The sequence below is a fragment of the Heloderma suspectum genome, chromosome 4 (genome assembly GCF_057233095.1).
Source record: "Heloderma suspectum isolate Gila_16-S chromosome 4, 16-S_ref, whole genome shotgun sequence".
Taxonomy (NCBI): domain Eukaryota; kingdom Metazoa; phylum Chordata; class Lepidosauria; order Squamata; family Helodermatidae; genus Heloderma; species Heloderma suspectum.
In genome coordinates, this window is record NC_139461.1 from 143,239,640 (window position 1) to 143,258,442 (window position 18,803).

An 18,803-nucleotide genomic window follows, 5' to 3' on the forward strand; every position below is an offset into this window, starting at 1 on the left:
GAAAGCGAAGAGGATCTAAAGAGCCTCTTGTTGAGGATGAAAGAGGAGAGTGCAAAAGCTCGTCTGAAACTCAACATTAAAAAAACAAAGATCATGGCATCTGGCCCGATCGCTTCCTGGCATATAGAAGGGGAAGAAATGGAAGCAGTGACAGATTTTATTTTCTTGGGCTCCAAGATCACCGCAGACGGTGACTGTAGCCATGAAATTAAAAGACGCTTGCTCCTGGGGAGGAAAGCTATGGCAAACCTAGACAGCATAGTAAGAAGCAGAGACATCACCTTGCCGACAAAGGTCCGTCTAATCAAAGCTATGGTTTTCCCAGTAGCAACATATGGCTGTGACAGCTGGACTATAAGGAAGGCTGAGTGCCGAAGAATTGATGCTTTCGTACTGTGGTGCTGGAGAAGACTCTTACGAGTCCCCTGGACTGCAAGGAGGTCAGATCAGACCATCCTAAAGGAAATCAACCCTGTGTGCTCATTGGAAGGACAGATACTGAAGCTGAAGCTCAAATCTTTTGGCCACCTAATGCGAAGAGAAAACTCTGTGGAAAAGACCCTGATGCTGGGAAAGACTGAAGGCAAAAGGAGAAGGGGACGGCAGAGGATGAGGTGGCTAGATAGCATCACTGATGCAATGAATATGAACTTGAGCACACTCCGGGAGAGAGCGGAGGACAGGAAGGCCTGGCGTGCTATGGTCCATGGGGTCATGAAGAATCAGACATGACTTAACGACTGAACAACAACAACAACCCTCCTCTTGGTACAATCTGAGGCCTGCAGCTATTTAGGAGAAATTAAAGTGGAGGAGAAGAAAGAAGTTTGTGGTGGCTGATTGAATCCTTTGCTGTGCTGAAGCTACTGAACTTCTGCAGAAGCCAAAGTTTTCAGTTTGGGACAGTAAAATCAGTTGCTGTGTGAAATACCAGTATTTCAAAGGGAGTTCTTCCTGTCCTTTCCCCTCCCTCTTCAAAATGTCATTGCAAGCAAGTTCCCAGCACTGAATATATAAGGGCAGAAACGTAGAGGAAGAGACCCCCCCCCCCATGAACTAGAGGTTACAGTCTCCACTCTAGTTTAAAAGGCTGGTGTATTCATGCTATATTCTCTATTAGTCTGCTAAGGGAGTGAGTCTTAAGGTCTCCTAGTAACTGCAAAGCTACTTAGCTCAGAGGGAAGAATAAGGCTTGTATTAAGGCAGATGATGGCATCGAGGGAGCTCTAAAGAACTGGAGCATAGCTCAGAAGATCCAGGGCATGTGCCCAGGGGTGCCTATTTATGACAACACCCATGGTCACAAACGCAAGTAACCCTCTGAAAAGACAAAAAACATCTGAGCCCCAACACACAAAACAACTCCTTTGAAACCAGTTTTCTGCTCCAGCTGAAGCCTATTGTACAGATGGAAAACTCCTTTTCTCCCTGCCCTTCTCTGCCAATTTCCCCCCACCTCTTTTTCTCTCACCCCAACTCACCACCCATACAAACTTTTTCTCTCTCTTATCCTAGATAACCACCCATAAACAGACACATTATCTCACCTCCATCCCCAGTTGCACCCACCCACTCCTCCCTTCTACTCCTCACTGCAAGCACATAAAAAACCACACACACTCTCAGGATCCTTCCAAAATCCCCCATACTCTGGATCACCCCTAAACCTTACTTCCTCACACATACATCCACAAGCATACAACCTTCCCCAACCCACCCAGATTTCTCCCAGCTGGATCCCCTAACTCCCCCCACTGGCTTCCCCAACCCACCCTCACTAGCTTACCACTGCCCTTCCTACCTCCCCATCACAAGGGGTGCCCCCTCCAATGGGGGGGGGGGACATGTCATTCCTTTTTTGTGAAAACCAGGGGAGTGACTTGACAAGATAAATACAGCAACGCTAGATTTTATTAATCCTTGTTACAGAATTAATTCAGCAACAGAGGTTAAGTATCTGCAGGATTTAGGGATGTGCAACTAGGGATGTTGGAGAATTTCTCCAAGAATCTCCGGGGGGCCGAATGCCAACGCATTTGGCCCCCCAAAATTGGTGGAGAAACGGTCCACCCACCCCCCCGGAATGGGACTTACCTTTGTCGAATGTCCCTGGCGCTGGTGGCTCCCGGCGGCGGTTCGGCGGCGGCGGCCGGTCTTCCAACCGGCTGCTACCGCCGCCATTTCCAAGTAAAAAAAACAAACAAACAACAAATGTGATAGGCTACGTAAAGATTTACGTAGCCTATCACGGCTAGATTTTCAAAAAACACCGTGATAGGCTACATAAATCCTTACGTAGCCTATCATGGCTGACTTTGGCGGAGGGGAACGCGTACGGCGCCGCCATTTGCGTTCCTTATTTGGGCACGTGTGGTCTACATAAACATTTACGTAGACTACGGCGAAAATAAGGGCAACGCAAATAGCGTTGCCCTTATTTTCGCCGTAGTCTACGTAAATGTTTACATACACTACACGTGCCCAAATAAGGAACGCAAATGGCGGCGCCCATGGGCGCCGCCATTTGCATACGCGTTTTCCCCCCCCCAAAGTCAGCCATGGTAGGCTACGTAAGGATTTACGTAGCCTATCACGGCTGACTGCAGGGACGCAAACGGCGGCGGCTACGGCCGCTACCATTTGCGTCCCGGCAGGAGACAAGATTCGTGGCCGGAGGGACGGGGCGCCTCCCCACCGGCCAGAATTTTGGCGGGGAGGGACGGGGCGCCTCCCCCCCACTGCAAAGCAAGCTGCGGGACCAGGTAAGGGACTTTCGTCCATCCCTATGTGCAACCCCAAGCATCCAGTCTGGGTGGGGGCAGTGACTAACACAAGGAAATCCAGCCCCCTTAGGGCTCAGCAGATTTCCCCTGGAGCCCTGGCGCATCCTCCAGATTTCACATGAGTATTTTTTTTCTTCAAACAGGGCAAGATTAGCTTATCTTGCCCTGTTTGAAGAGAAACCCCCACGTGAAATCCAGATGCACCAGCAGGGGAGCTGGTCTGCTGCAGATTCCACAGGCTGGATTCTCAGGAATCTGACTTCATTCAGGTCCATGGTGGCTTTCTCCAGCAACCCTAGCAGGATCAGAAATGAATGCCTTCATAGTGGTGCAAGCTGCAGGTAAGTAGTTGTGGGGTCAGGATGATCTGGCACTGACTCTTCTGTGAAAGCAGGGAGGTCTTGTCCTCTTGGTCTTGTATTTTACTCTCTGCTGCTGTCTGTACTGGAAGGTCTCTTTCACCATTCCTAGCAGCTGGCCTTCTGATTTAGCTCCTTGGCCTTCTAATGAACTCACTGGCCCCCTTCCCTTCCTATTACCCCCTTTTGTACCATCTGGTCTTTTTCCCTTCTTGGTGCTCCTTCCAGCCACTCCCCCCGAGTCTCTTCAGTCCTGCTTTGTCTTTCTTCTCCCCTTGTGCTTCCAGCATTCAGGATGTTATCCTGTGCTTCTGCCCTGCCTCCGCCCCCCCCACCCCGAATCTTTGAGCCATTTAAAGAGCCTTTGGTCTGATTCCCTTTCCTTCTGTGTAACGAGCCCTACCTGTAACTGGCAAATATTGCTGGGAAGCCAAGGAAACCTTAGGAATTGCACAGTGCCTCCCAATGAATGTCTTTGAGCCCCACATGCAGCCCCGAGGCATTCATGGGAAATGAAGGTTGCGACAGTTGGAGTGATCCCAGCTGCCAGTAATAATAACAACAATTATTATTATTATTATATCAGGATGGGTAGGACACCTCAGTGGGTACCAACTAACCTGCACCGCCCCTCACGTTAGAGTGTAGAGTTATCACTGACTGAAGAAATAAAACAGGGTGCAGGCAGAATGAAAACATGGAAAAGGCTATACTTTGAATCTTTCTGATCCTTAGAAAGTTTTGAAAAAGCGTAACATATGCAAGTGGTTTAACAGAACCTTTGTTGTTGATTTATATTTTTGCGAATAAACATGCCTGGCAGTAAAAGGCAGGTACGCACCGATTTATTATATGCACAGATCCATTGATGGAACAGCACCACTAAGTCCTGGAATGAAGAAAAAAAAATTAAGCAATAGGAAACTCTTGAAACACTAATTGTGAGAACTGTGAAGAAATGCCCTGTATGTAACTGTTGTTCTTATACTGAGCCTGTTCAGACATCGCACTAAGCCATGATGGGTAAGAGTTTTGAGCGAACCATGGTGGCTTAGCGTGATGTCTGAATGGGGACAGACCCAACCATGGTGGTTTATTAACCATGCACAGACCACACTCACTATCCACCCGCTGCAAGATGGTTAGCACCGCTAACCATGGCTTAGCGTGACATCTGAACAGGTTGCATGGTTACTGGAGTGCTTCCATAGAGCTCTGTAGCAAGAGCGGCCCATACCAGGCCATTACAGGATCGGGACTGCTGGCAGCCATTTCTTTCTTTCTTTCTGATTCCTTTACAGAAATAAGCAATAAATACTGCGGAAAATTGTGCAAAAATCACATTGCTAAAATGTGCATTTGCACAAAATTGCTATAGCGATTTTGCACACATGCACATTTTAGCGATATGGCATTTTTGCACAACTTTCCACAGTTTCTATTTCTTTTTTGGTTATTTCTGTAAGGGGAGCAGGCAGAAGGAAGAAAATGCAGCCCCGCTCCTGTAATGGCTCTGTGAGCAGGGCTTTGTGGTGGAGCAGAGGGAGGACTGCAGGAGTGGGTGGTTAGAGAGTGGTTAGGCTAACCACACTCTGGGCTATGCTTAGCTGCACATGTGGCAGTGGCTCTCAGTGATTAGCCTAACCACCTTGCCCAAATGTGCGTCTGAACAGGGCCTATGAATGATACTGCAGCATACTCTCATTTGTGACTGAAGCTGACATTTTATGCTGATGCTTCACATTTAAAATCTGTTTATTAAAAAAATCTTTTAAAATTTATATACTGCATGCGTGATTGCTGGTCATTTATTGCGGTATGCCATGATTGTTAAATATGTAGGATACTAATAAAAAGACTTAAGCCCATCATCATTAGAGGAAAAGCCCATCTTTACTATTTTCTTTTTCATTACTTACTAATAGTAACATGCCAAACTTCAAAAAATAAATAAGCATGCTGTCAATTCAATCCCACTGGTTAATCAAGGATAGATGCCAATCTTGTCAGAATTCTAATTGACAGGAATATGTGTGTGTGGGGTAGGGATTGTCCCCCAGCTTCAAGCTCCATGGCGACAGACGGACACAGACAATCAGATAGAAGCCTATAAGTGTAGGTGTATGATCCATGAGGACCAGAGAGTCTGTTAGTGAACTTCAAAAGGGCAAACATAGTAGCAGCAAAACCCAAGAGCTGAAGTACATTTCAGAGAAGTTCTCGGGGGCTGCATTCCAACAGTGGGTGGGGCTAAAAGCAAATGGGGGTGGGGCCAAAATTACCCACATCTTTTAGCTTCAAGCTCCTACTGCCAGGAACTCAGCCTTTGGAGAGGCATTTCAACCTTTTAGAAGGGGGGGGGGGCACTGCACAAAAGCCAGGAAACCACCCAGCAATCAGCAATCCAGGGAACAGGCTGGGGCTAGGGGAAGGGGCATGACCATCTGAGAAACACTGGAGCATCAGATTGGGGCCCCAGGTGGGCCAGATTTGGCCCACAGGCCAGAGGTTCAACACCCAGTCTTAAAGGCTAAAGAATGTATTATGGCATAATCTTTCGGGAAGTACAGTCCACTCGTATCTGCTGAAGTGAATCCTAGTCCACGAAAGCTGATATAAATGAAGAAGATGCCACATGGATTCTTTATTGGTTTTATAAGATGGGTTTTATTATATATATATATATATATATACACACACACACACACACACACACTTAATCTTTATTACATGATTTATTATAGTCTGGATAAAATAATGAGAAGGCAATGGACTTTCGTGGACTATTCTCTACATGGATGGCACAGTAATCATGCAAATGATATATTTCCCACAAATAATTGCGAATATGCAAAATTTACAAATCAGTTGATGAAAAATATCCCTCTCACACACCCACACTTAAAAATATCCACAAAATATTCAACCTTGGCCAAATGCTAAGGTCATTCAGTCAGGGCTGTCTTAACCAATTCAACAACTTTGACAGGATTTGGGGCAATATTTATTTATTAATGGCATTTCTATATTGCCTTTCTGAAGGCAACTTACCAAAAAAACCAGAAGAAGAAGAATCAAAGCAGAGTAAAACACTAAAAATACTCTTAAAAACCGCCATAACAATTTGGAGAGCCAAGTTCATATGCATCTGCTAGGCTGACCCCAGCAGATGACATCCTCAGACAGCTGCTGAGGACCCAGGCCCTTTTCTGGCTCACTGAGGAATGCTGGGTAGCTGTCCCTATAATTACCCACAATGCCCTGCAGCATGCTACATTGTTTTGTGGCATTAAGGGCAAGTGCAATAGTGGCTGCCTGGCAGTCACTGGAGGAGGGGCATTGTCACCCCTTTCACTGCCTCTGCTGCCGCCTTGTCTTCATTATGTGTTGCTGTTCTGAGTTGTAAAAAAGTCATTTTTAGAAGAAGGCATCCAGAGAAGCCCTGTTATAACTGAAGTAGTCCAAACTGTGTTCCACCGCACATTCTATCTTGCCTCGTGATCCACGTACAAGTTAGTGTCAAATACTGCAGGACAATTAACAAGTTTCTGTCTGGAAGAGGCAGTACTTGGGCTAACCTGCTGCAGCACCACACCAGTCTCTGATGGTTGATATTTATAATCCATTCTGGCCTGTGCAGTGGTAGCACAGAACAGCGCCTAGTACTAAGACCTCTAACATGGCACTAACAGAGATGGCAACCAGCATCCCACGGCTGCTGCTGTCCTTTGGTGGGGCAACAGTAGGAACTAACGTTTTGGGGTAAATTGGAGTGTCACCTGCGAAATCGTCTGGTCCTTCACCCTCACAGAATTTCTCATCTTGGACGTGAAGCCCATTGGGGCAGATGCAGTGATAACGGCCAGGCCTATCTACGCACTTCAGATCACCACACCGCCCCATGTCACACTCATCCAGATCTGTACAAAAAGCTGTCCCATCTTCCTTCTGATCCAGAATATAGCCTTCCGGACAAAAACATGATTTTCCAGTGTGTGGGTTACATTCTGCGGGGCACTCGGTTTCGTTACAGAACCTTGCACATTTTTGAGGATTTCCACGCTCTGGGATAAACCCTTCAAAGCAGGTGCACTGATACTGTCCGTTAACAAGTGTGCATTCATGCTGGCATGACAAGAAAAAGCATCCCCCGATATCATGCGCTGGGCACTTGCCGTCCACCGGCTCCAAGCCGTCAGGGCACCGGCACTCGAAGCCCCCCTGCGTGTTCACGCACTCGTGCTCGCAGGGGCTCGGCTGCGCCTTGCAGTCATCCACGTCCTTGCAGCTTCTGCCGTCCGCATCCAGCTGGTAGCCCTCGGAGCACATGCAGACGCCGGACTCGCCTTGGGGCACACAGTGGTGCTGGCACCCCCGGCTGTCGCACGGGGACCTGCAGCTCCGCTGATCCTCCTCCAGCAGCGTCGCGCCCTCCGGGCAGGTGCACCGAGGCCGCCCGCCGGCGTCCGGCCCGCACTGCCCGTCGCAGCCGCCGTTCTCCAGCCGGCAGTCCCAGGCGCCGGGCGCGGCGGAGCCCCATGCCGCCGAGGAGCCGCTGCCGCGCGCGCCGCAGACCAGGCGGGCGCCCAGGCGGGGCACGTCCGCCGCGGTGCCCGGGGGGAAGGCCGCGAGGTCGCTCTCCCGCGCGCCGAAGGGCGTGAGGTAGGAGGCCGCGGCGGGCGGCGGGAGGCGCAGCGGGCCGCACGTGCCGCCGGGGTAGCTGTACTCGCAGAGCAGCCCGTCGGCGGCCGCGTCGCAGGTGCGCTCTCGCCACCGCAGCTCCGGGGTCACCGCCACGCAGCGGGGCCCGCACACGTCGGCCCCGAGGCTGCCGGCCCACGCCTCGTAGTCCGTGCGCTCGTCGCCCGCCCCCCAGCGGAAGCCGCGCAGCTGCTTGGCCGGGTCGGCGCAGGAGCCCTCGGGCAGGCGCAAGCCCAGCCACACGTCGCCCGCCCGGCCGCGCAGCAGCAGCTCGATGGCCTCGGCCGCCACCGTGGAGCGCACCGTCATGAGGCGCCCGCCGCCCGCCTCGCACACGCCGCCCGCCTCGGCGAAGCTCCGCGCCGCCCAGAACAACGCGAAGCAGGCGGAGTCCAGGCACTGCGCGCCCGCGGGCGGCGGCGGCCCCGCCAGCCCCCCTCCGCGGCCGGCCACCGCCAGGAGCAACCTCGGCGGCCGCATGTTCATGGGCAGCTGGAAGGAAACTTCTGCGCAGGAACTTGGGTATCACCGCCGGCGTAGCTTCTTCCTTAAGGCGCTGCAGCTTATAACGCCCCACCCCGTGGGTAGGGAAGGCGGGGGATTCGGGGAGGGAGAGGGAACCGCTCCCAGAGGAGAGACCTCGCAATAGCTGAAGAAGAACTCTGTTGAATCAGATCAAACACCTGTCGAGTACAGATCCTGTTTCTTACTGTGGCCAACCGGATGCCTATGAGGCCTCCCACCCACCCCTTCCCTTTTTCCAAACCAATGAGCTCCAAACCCTGGGTTGGACTCAACCTTAGCCTAACTTAAGCCCCAGTTGGTCTCCTTTAATTAGGACTAACACTGGACACAATCCTGAAGGCTGCATGATACTATGGGGTTGGCCATAAAGCAGAGCAGAAGGTGTGGGCGTTTTTGCCTGTCTAGCTGAGGCTTTGGGAGGGAAGGAGGCTGGGGTGGCCCTGGCCTATTGCCCCTCCCTTCCTTGTCCCCTGGCAAGCCCCCGTTCCCTTCCCTCAAGGTGGCCTTTGCAACCTCAGAGAGGCAGCTGGAGAAGTTATCTCCATGCTGGCAGCAAGAGGGCAGGGAGCTTGGACTCCTAGGGTCCAAAGTTGGAGCCCTGTCTCTGACCTCGGATCCAGCAATCCGAACTATCTTTTGGCTCCCCTACACTCTGTCTAGGGGCCACAGGATTGCTCTGTAAGTAACTTTTCTTTTTAGCCAGGTATCCCCCATCTTATACAGTCAGGGCCAGAAATATTGGAACAAGGATAACTGTTTTTGCACTTGGCCTCTGTACATCACCACATTGAAGTTGAAAGGAAACACACCCAGATGGGAGCGAAGTCAGGACTTTCAGCTGTAATTCAAGGGGTTTGACAAAAGTGGGGCACTAACCATTCAGGAAGGACAGCCAGTGGCATGCACACACACCCATTGTTGGTGGCTCATAAGTAATGGAACGAAGGGCTGACAAGCAGCTGCATGGCCAGGTGTGGCCTGTTTCCTGGGTACCCCATGACCAATCAAGCAGATGAAAGGCCTGGAGGTGGTTCTGAGTGTTACATTTGCATTTGGTAGCTGTTCACTGCAACTCCCAGCATGAGGTCCAAAGAGGTGTCCATACAAGTGAAGGAGGCCATAGTTAGGCTGAGGAAACAAAATAAACCCATCAGAGAGATAGCAAAAACATTGGGAGTGGCCAGTACAACAGTTTGGAACATCCTGAAAAAGAAGGAATTAACTGGCAAGCTCAGCAACAGCAAAAGGCCTGGAAGACCATGGAAGACAACTAAAGGGGATGACCGCAGAATTCTGCTCATGGTGAAGAGGAACCCTTTCACAACATCTAGCCAGGTCAAGAATGCTCTTGAGCAGGTAGACCTGTCATTGTCAACATCCACAGTCAAGAGATGGCTTTAGGGCTGTGTAAATACAGGGGATTCACAACAAGGTGCAAACCACTGGTAACGCTCAAGAAGAAACAGGCCAGATTAGCTTTTGCCAGCAAACACCTAAAAAAGCCTGCCCAGTTCTGGAATAAGATTCTTTGGACTGATGAAACCAAGATTAACTTGTACCAGAATGATGGGAAGAGAAAAGTATGGAGAAGGAAAGAAACAGCTCGTGATCAGCATACCACATCATCTGTCACATGGTGGAGGCAGTGTTATGGCATGGGCATGTATGGCTGCCAATGGAACCAGGTCACTGGTGTTTATTGATGACCTGACTGCTGATAAAAGCAGCAGGATGAATTCTGAAGTGTATAGGGCTATACTTTCTGCTCAAATTCAGCCGAATGCTGCCAAACTGATAGGACGCCGCTTCATCTTGCAGATGGATAATGACCCAAAACATACAGCAAAAGCTACCCAAGAGTTTCTCCAGGCAAAGAAGTGGGATGTTCTTCAACGGCCAAGTCAGTCACCTGATCTCAACCCAATAGAGCATGCTTTTCACTTACTGAAGACAAGACTGAAGGCAGAAAGACCCACAAACAAACAGCAGCTGAAGGCAGCTGCAGTAAAGGCCTGGCAAAGCATCTCGAGGGAGGAAACTCAGCATTTGGTCATGTCCATGGGTTCCAGACTTCAGGCAGCCATTGACTGCAAAGGCTTTTCATCCAGGTATTAAAGGCAACCCTTAAGTTTGAAATGGTGTTGGTTTGTTCCATTACTTATGAGTCACCAATGATGGGTGTGTGTGTGTGCCACTGGCTGTCTTCCTGAATGGTTAGTGCCCCACTTTTGTCAAACCCCTTGAATTACAGCTGAAAGTCCTGACTTTGCTCCCGTCTGGGTGTGTTTCCTTTCAACTTCAACGTGGTGGTATACAGAGGCCAACTGCCAAAACAGTTATCCTTGTTCCAATATTTCTGGCCTTGACTGTACCTGTGCATTTTATTTCTATTTCCTAAGTGAAGAACTTTCCACTTGTCTCGGTTACATTTTATTCTTTATTTTCTGCCCAGTCTTCTAACCTCTCAATATCATTTTGAATTTGTTTCTGTCTTCTAAGGTATTAGCTCTCCCACCTAATTCTGTGTCATCTGCAAATTTAATAAGCATCCCACACTCCCCACGTGTGCACACACACGCAGCTCTTGAATTCCTCTTTCTGTTGGGTTTTCCTGCCATGGAATCCTACTTATCAGTGCTCTGAGTTTATTAAAATCAGCTTTCCTGAAGTCCAAGGGAGTTTACGAAGATGTTTTGATGGTGCTTCGTGATCAGCTTTCTTGGCTGCTTCAAAAATGTTGTTGAAAACAGTATTGTTCTACATTTCTTGCACCTGCCTCCCAATAAATTCAATATGTTTCAATGCTGCCTCAATATCTAGATTCTTCTGCTGCAGCAGTGATGTTACAGGTTTAAGATATCCCAGTACTTTTAACATAATTTCAGTAAGAAAGGGAAATGTTCAGTTTATTGCTAATTAACCAATCAGGCCATACACATACAAAAACAATGAAATGCCCCTCTTAGATAGAAAGTGGCACCAAAATAAGACATATTAAGGAGGGTGATTATGAAAAAGCTAATTAAAACATTTAATAGGGGGCTATTGAAACATTTCATAAAGTCTAGACAATATTTATTAACCTATTATAATATATTAGCATGATTAATCTTCGATGCCAGTCAATAATTTTCGTTTCTCCCAAGCTGGACAAACCTGGCAGTCCTGTTGGATGTATAGTAATCTGTACCAGCCAGTAGTAATAAGGTTATACTTAGAGAAGATTTGTTACTGAACCCAGCTGTTAAGGGCTCAAGATGTTGCTTCCTCAGCTCTGCATACGTAGGACATTCCATTAAAAAGTGTACTGTTCCCTCTATCTTGGGACAGCCAACTGGGCAATATCCTTTCGCACCATGGTGAACCCTGTAGCATGCCTTCACGACCATCAGCTGCAGAGAGTTCAATCTGCATTTAGTCAGAAGCCATCTCAACTCATATGAGCCGATAGAGGACAAATAGGGGGGCATCTTACCCGGCGAAATAATACTTTTATAGAGCATATTGGAACGGCTCCCAGCAGCAGCGGCCACTGCATTCTGAGTATCAATAACATGTAATCTTCTAGAGATCTCCTCCCAGGCACCATCATACCCCTTTGTAAGCAAATACGTTTGGGAGAAGCCCAGCTTGGAAATAAGTACACATCTGCCCAAGAGTCTCTCCCCATATCTTCATAAGCTAACAATACCAAGGGTGGAGCCAACTGAAAAACTATCTTTAACCAAAAGGAGATGGCTGCTTTTTGGACAAGCATTCCCACTGAGTGGCAGGCTGTCTCTAATTGGACAATAACCTCAGAGGTGGATGTGGGTACTCCAAGTACTCTAGATAGAAATTTATGCTGTGTTGATTCCAGTAATGTCCACATGGGCCCACACGGGTGCTCCATATAAAATCTGGGAGAGTAATTTGCCCTTATATAACTCTATTAAGGACTAGGGGTGTACGAACTCCACTTACTAGTCCACTGCAGGGTCTGCGGGCGGGGCGGGGAGGTGATCTGTCCCTCCCCCTGGAATCCTCCCCAGCTGCAGCCGGACTTCCGTCTGCTGCCGGTCTGCGGATGCAAATGGCGTCCGGCGTAGCAGACACCATTTGTGTCCCTGCCCTTTGCCGTGATAGGCTACATAAAGATTTACATAGAGATTACATAAAGATTACGTAAATCTTTACGTAGCCTATCACCACAAAGGGCAGAGACACAAATGGTGTTCGCTACGCCAGACGTCATTTGTGCCCACAGACCGGCAACCGATGGCTGTGGACCGAAGAGGACAGACCCGGACCGGCTGGCGGCAGGTAGGGGTCCATCCCAACCAGACTTCGCGGGGTGGCAGGGGGGAGCAGTCCGTTCTACCACAGACTCCGGAGGGCTGGATTCTAAAGAATCCGGCTCATTGGAGTCTGTGGCGGATTTCTCCGCCATCCCTAGTCTAGACAGCCATAGGATTTTATATTTTCTTGGAACTGAGCTCCAAGTCAGCACTCCAAGATCAGTTCCCAGAAAATCAACTCCCTGCCACCTCCCCCACCACCTTGTAGATGGCATAGTTCATCCCTGGCTCTGCACTCATAAGAGCAGTGCAGAGTGGCTGAAAAGGGGGTGTTTGGGGGCATTCCTGCGGGCAGGGAGGGGAAGGGATGGAAAAAGCACTGTTAGGACACTTTCTATGCTCTGTCCAGCCTCCACCCCCCCTGCTCTGAGGTGCCCTGGCTTCTTGTTGTTCAGTCAAGTCATGTCCAACTCTTCGTGACCCCATGGGCCATAGCACGCCAGGCCTTCCTGTCCTCCGCTCTCTCCCAGAGTGTGCTCAAGTCCATATTCATTGCATCGGTGATGCTATCTATCCATCTCATCCTCTGCCGTCCCCTTCTCCTTTTGCCTTCAGTCTTTCCCAGCATCAGGGTCTTTTCCAGGGAGTTTTCTCTGCACTGGCTAGACAGCCAAAATTGGCTATCTAGCTGCAAATACAGGGTGGCCAGAGCATGGAGGAGAAGATCCCCTCTATGCTCCGCCTGCCCTGCATTGGATAGTCAGTTGCTTCCAAATTCAGAGGCATCCGAATATCCCCGTAGGATTGTACTCTAAAGCAGCCATCATCTTTCCACCTGGTCCTACTGCAAAATGAAGGATAGCATTACCAATTACATTTGCTGTCAGAACCATTGCTTTCAAGTGTTTGGACCAGGATCCTGAGCTTTTGAATGGCATTCCCAGGTATTTGTACTTATTAACTTGGTCAAGCACCTGGTTATCCAGCTGCCATGAATATTTCTTCCTCCTTTTGCCAAAAACTAGGATTTTGGTTTTATCATAATTAACTTGTAGGGCTTCCCTAGCACAGTATGAACTTAAAGCCCTTAGGAGCCTACGCATCCCCACCTGGGTATGAGACAAAAGAACAGTGTCACCCGCATACAGTAACACTGGGATGCTCCTGTCCTTTGAAAGAGGTGGGGAAGAATCTGGACCTGCTAAGAAAGAGACTTGTGTCATAAGTAAAAGAGATGCTAATAAGCCGTCATGTTCCTTTGCCCTCTCCCTTCGCAATCAACACACCCCAGGAAACAAAGCTTTAGGCCAACACTACTTTATTAGTAAACAAGTAGCTTCTTTACAAATGCAGATTCTAGGAAACTCTCAGACTGCATAGAACCAGCTAATCCACACATTTATGAATATCAATAGAGGATATGAAGTGGAAGTTAGAGAAGTTGCCAGCAGTCTGAACTTCATGGTCAGGCTAGCTTCGCAGGGATGCCCCTCCCTTAGGGTGGCTCTCTCCTACATTGGCTTCCACGAGTGGCCAACCTGGTGGAGCGCCTGAGCCCTGCCTCTAACTTTTCCCACTTCACTCTGTGATGGACCCTAGCATCCTTCAAGTCGTGTCCCTTGCCCTCCTCCTCCTCCCCCTCCTCTTCCTTTGAAACTTGAGTTCTCATGGTGGAGGAAAGGGGGCCGCCATTCAGGTTGCACCATCTGTGTGTCAAGGTCTTGGGAAGAAAGTCTCGCCATATCTGGGCTCACTAGGGAGGGTGCCTCCCTCTGTTCTGGCTGTTCCCATTCTGATTAGAAATCTGAGCTGCCAGACATCTTCACACGTTCAGATTCATTCCTGACATAAGCATCCCTGACATACTCTATTTGCAATAATAGGATCTGAGAGGTCTCCACCCAGAGTGACTCTCACACGGAAACTAGAATTCTCATACAACCCTGTATTCTACTTAGCAACTCGCGATCTACATGTAACAGTGCCAATTTGTGCCAATGGCAAGGTCTGGACATGTAATCAAAAGCTGCTTGAAGATCTACAAATGCAGCAAAAAAAGAGTGATGAGGGGGAGATGTATATTTCCCCACCAAGTGTTGTAATAAATTATTACAACACTTGGTGGGGAAATATACATCTGTGGATCTGCCACATCGAAAGCCTGCTTGTACCTCAGCTAGGATATTCTCCTCAAACACCCAGTTTTCTAAGTTATCTAAAAGATGTCTTGCATATAATTTGCTGATAACATCCCAAAGACTTATAGGGCAGTAGTTCTTAGGATCTGACCGATTGCCCTTCCTATAGTTGGGCACTGCAATGGCCACTTCGCACTCTAGAGGGAATTTCCCAGTTCTATGAATAGATATAAATAAGGCAGCTAACACTGAAATCTACCAGTGGGGATAATCGATCAGAAAGTCCGGTGAGATGTTGTTCCTTCCAGGAGCCTTACCCCTCTTCAACTTTCATATCAGCATTGCTATCAAGAAGGAATGAAAGTGTAGTTCCCACTCATGTGTGGTAACAAAATTATCAATAGATGGATCATCAGAGCATCTTAAAGATAAGGTGCCAAAAATCTAGGTCTATCATTACTTTTAAGTGCTGATGCCAACTCAGACCATTGCAGCCTGACATACTCTAACTTCTTTTCTTTGATTATTTTTTTATAACTTTTATGCAGTGCCAGATATGAATGTGGTAGAGGGACTATATCCCTGTCCCTTAAAAAATTATGTTGCCTTTCTGGTCCCAGAGTTTTTCCCATTTAAATTTTTTTTATTGCTTCCACCATTTCATTTACTGTTATTGGGCATCATTTGTTTTTGTTCCTTAGTAATTTTTGGTAAATTTTGTTTATGAATATATCCATTAATTCTGGGGAGATATCCTGTCCTTTATACAAATTTGAATAATATTGATAAAAGGCTTTCTGAATTGCCACATTATCGGTTAATTCTAATCCACTTTCACTTATTTTCACAATTGTTTTATTTTTCCTTTTTTTAAAAAATACTTTATTTATTTTGTCTTTATAAATGAAAAAAACAATACCAACAACCTGATCAATAACTACAGTTTCCCAACAATGCAATATTCTTATGAGGACACAACAATAACAAAAAGAAAAAGAAAGGAAAAGGAAAAGAAAAAAAGAAAATAATTTTTCCTTTTTCCTTCTTTTTCTTCCCTCTCCTCTTTTAAAGAGTTAAATTTAAACTCCAATACCCACGGGCTTCAGATGCCATTCTATTTTAAAAACTATACCTATTTCACTAGCAATATTACAATTTAATAATCAACCTTACATTTCAATATCATATCAATCTTATAACAAGAAAGCAGGCTACAGTTCATTCCCAGTAACCATATATTGCCCTTAAGTTAAAATATAATAGTAATAATAAAGCTTAACAATTCAACCAACCAAAAATCTTACTGAGTAATCTTATAGTAATGATAATAATAATAGTAATAGTGATTTTAAAAAGATGAAATTATGATGTTATATAATAATAACACTTAAAAGCAACCTTACAACAATCAGTGATATGTTTTATACTAGATATATAAATGAGTGTGCACAATACACCCTCAAACAATATATTTAAATACAGCATATCATATCTATTTTGGAAAAAGAGAATTTAAAGAAAAATAAAAAAGAGAAGAAAAATGAAAGAAAGTAAACCAATATATGTATAATCAGATATCTTCTGGCCTAGCCTGAACCATGTAGACTAAACATAAACAGTTAACAAAGCTTATTTAAAAATTCGAGTTCATGGGGCTGGAACAAAAATATCACGCATGTTTATGTTCAGCCATGCCTCTGCCATTTCATGATTTAGGAACTTCTTCATCTGACCTTCAGAAACAATGCAAAATGTAGCAGGATATTTTAAATAATATTGTAAGTTCATTTGTTTTGCCATATTCTTCGCCTTGATGAATTGCCTTCTTTTATTCGCCACCTCTTTGATGTAATCTGGAAACAACATAACTTTATCTTGTTTCCAAAAAAGACTTCCACCCTCTCTTGCCAAATGCAGGATATAATTCTTTGTGGAGACTCTTGCAAATTGGACTATAATTGTATAGTCAGTCCCTTTAGCATTTGGCATACGAAATGCCTGCTTAATATCAAGTAAATAATCAGATGGCACAGGGAGTATCTCATGCAAAAGCTTGTCCACAAAGGTAGGCAAATTTACATCACTAGGCAGATTTTTAATCCCAATATACGTACATTGGATCTGCGTGTGAAGGCCTCCAGTTGGGAAATTCTGGCAGAGATATTTTTGAAAAAAGCTTGTGTCGTAGTTTCATTCGTTGTGAGCCTATCTTGTACCTCGTTAACTTTCGTCTCCATTTTCTGCCAGGAAGCATTAATTAAATCCACAGCTCCTTGCAGAGCAGTGATGGAATTTTGGATTAAATCCAACCTCTTGGATTGCTCCACAAATTGCAAAGTTAAAGTTTTTATCGAAGTAAATAATTCCCCTATATCTTCTGTTCTTGGAGCTTTTGGCAAAGGAGGTACGGGAGGAGTGGGCGGTGATGCAATCCCCTTCCTTCTCCTCGGTGTAGCCATGTTTCTCTTCAAACAAATCTTGCAGGTCCTCAAATATTCTCAGATATTGTTGATATCCTTAAACCATCCCTCAGGTGTTGTTGATATTTCTTAATCCATATATTACAATGGAACACGTCAGCCCTGTTTTCTGCTATTAAATAGGAGTTTCAGCACAGCTTTTTTGATGGTTAAGCTCTGGGAAGATAATCCTGGAATCCAGCCCCCCCCCCCCCATTGCCTTGCAGGGAGTACTTTTCTCCAAGATGTTATCCAGATGCTGCCTTGCCCCCCCTTTTAATTCCAGGGGGGAGATGAAAAGGTTTTTCAACCTTTTAAAAAGCTGTTTGAGATAGCATCCCGCTCCATGGGATGCTGCAAGGGCGACATTGGTTCCAACTGGAAGTCCTTTTCTTTTTCCTTTCTAAGTTTATAGGCCAACCATCTTCCTGGTTTATTAGCAAATTCAACATTTCTTTGTTTTACATAGTTAATTTTTTTTTGCATATCCTGAACTGTTAACATCGACAATTGTTGTTGGAGTAATTTAATCTGTCGGAGGACACTTGCCTTTTCCGGTTTTTTCTTTAGGAATTCTTCTTTCTCCTTTATCTGATTTAGAATATTTTGTACCTTCGCTTCTCTTTTCTTTTTCAGTTGCATGTTTTGTTGTATAAAATAACCTCTCATATAGGCCTTACTTGGATCCCGTACTGTTCAGATATTTGTTCCCTTGTCCAGATTCAATTCAAAAAATTATCTCAATTTCTTTTTAGTGCCATCCACAATACTTTTATTTTGAAATACGATTTCATTCAATCTCCATCTAAAAGCAGTGCTTCTTTTCACATATGACATAGATAGAGGGTTATGGTCCGAAAATGATCTTGGTAGAACTTGTCTTTTGCCAATATTTGTAGCAAGCTCTTTATTTGTCAAAATTATATCAACCCTTGAAAAAGATTTATGTCTTTTTGAAATATATATATATATATATTCTTTTGAGTTTCCATTTTTATCTGTCCATACATCTACTAAAGCCAAATTGTCCATCAATTCAAAAAAACTTTTAGAAATCTTCCAGAAATTTCTTTCATGATGATAATCTTTTTGCCCACCATCTTCAATTTAGTTCTATAGCGTTTCTGGAGAATTGAATCCCTTGTAGTTTTCTTTACAAAATGGACAATAATATCTCTGGATAGACCTTTTGTTTTTGCATATGTCGAATTCAGTCTATAAGCTCAATCTATTTCCATTTCCATGATTTTCTCTTCTTTACTCAAAAAGGCTGCTATAGTCTTTACCAATTCCATTCTGAGGTCAGGTTCTGCGCTGCCATAACTTTCCATGACCCCTCTAAAACGTAATGAGCATTCCTTGTCTTTAAGCTCAAACCAAGCTAAGGCATCCTGCTCACGTTCTAACTCCGTAGTTACAATTTCTGCATTATTTTCCAGTACTTCCACTCTGTTTTCATTATTTTAAATTCTTCTGTTCTTTGATTTAATGCATCATCTAATTTCTTAAATTCTTGTCTCAATTCTTCTTTTGTGTCTTTAATCTCCTCCTTTACTTCCAA

At 45.9% G+C, this 18,803-nt stretch overlaps 2 protein-coding genes across 2 annotated transcripts in view; one reads left to right on the top strand and one right to left on the bottom strand.

The window, feature by feature from the left end:
- The first annotated feature begins 545 nt into the window (after positions 1–545).
- LOC146347486 (uncharacterized) overlaps positions 546–18,803 on the top strand; it is a 185,626-nt gene continuing 167,368 nt past the window's right edge. Inside the window, exon 1 of the mRNA XM_084850736.1 lies at positions 546–614. The gene's annotated coding sequence lies outside the window, so the exon portion shown is untranslated. The remainder of the gene's footprint in view (positions 615–18,803) is intronic.
- On the bottom strand, positions 6,628–8,323 carry LOC146347487 (thrombomodulin-like). The gene is given in 2 exon segments (XM_084851530.1): positions 6,628–6,787; positions 6,789–8,323. Coding segments are annotated over 2 exon segments (1,695 nt in total).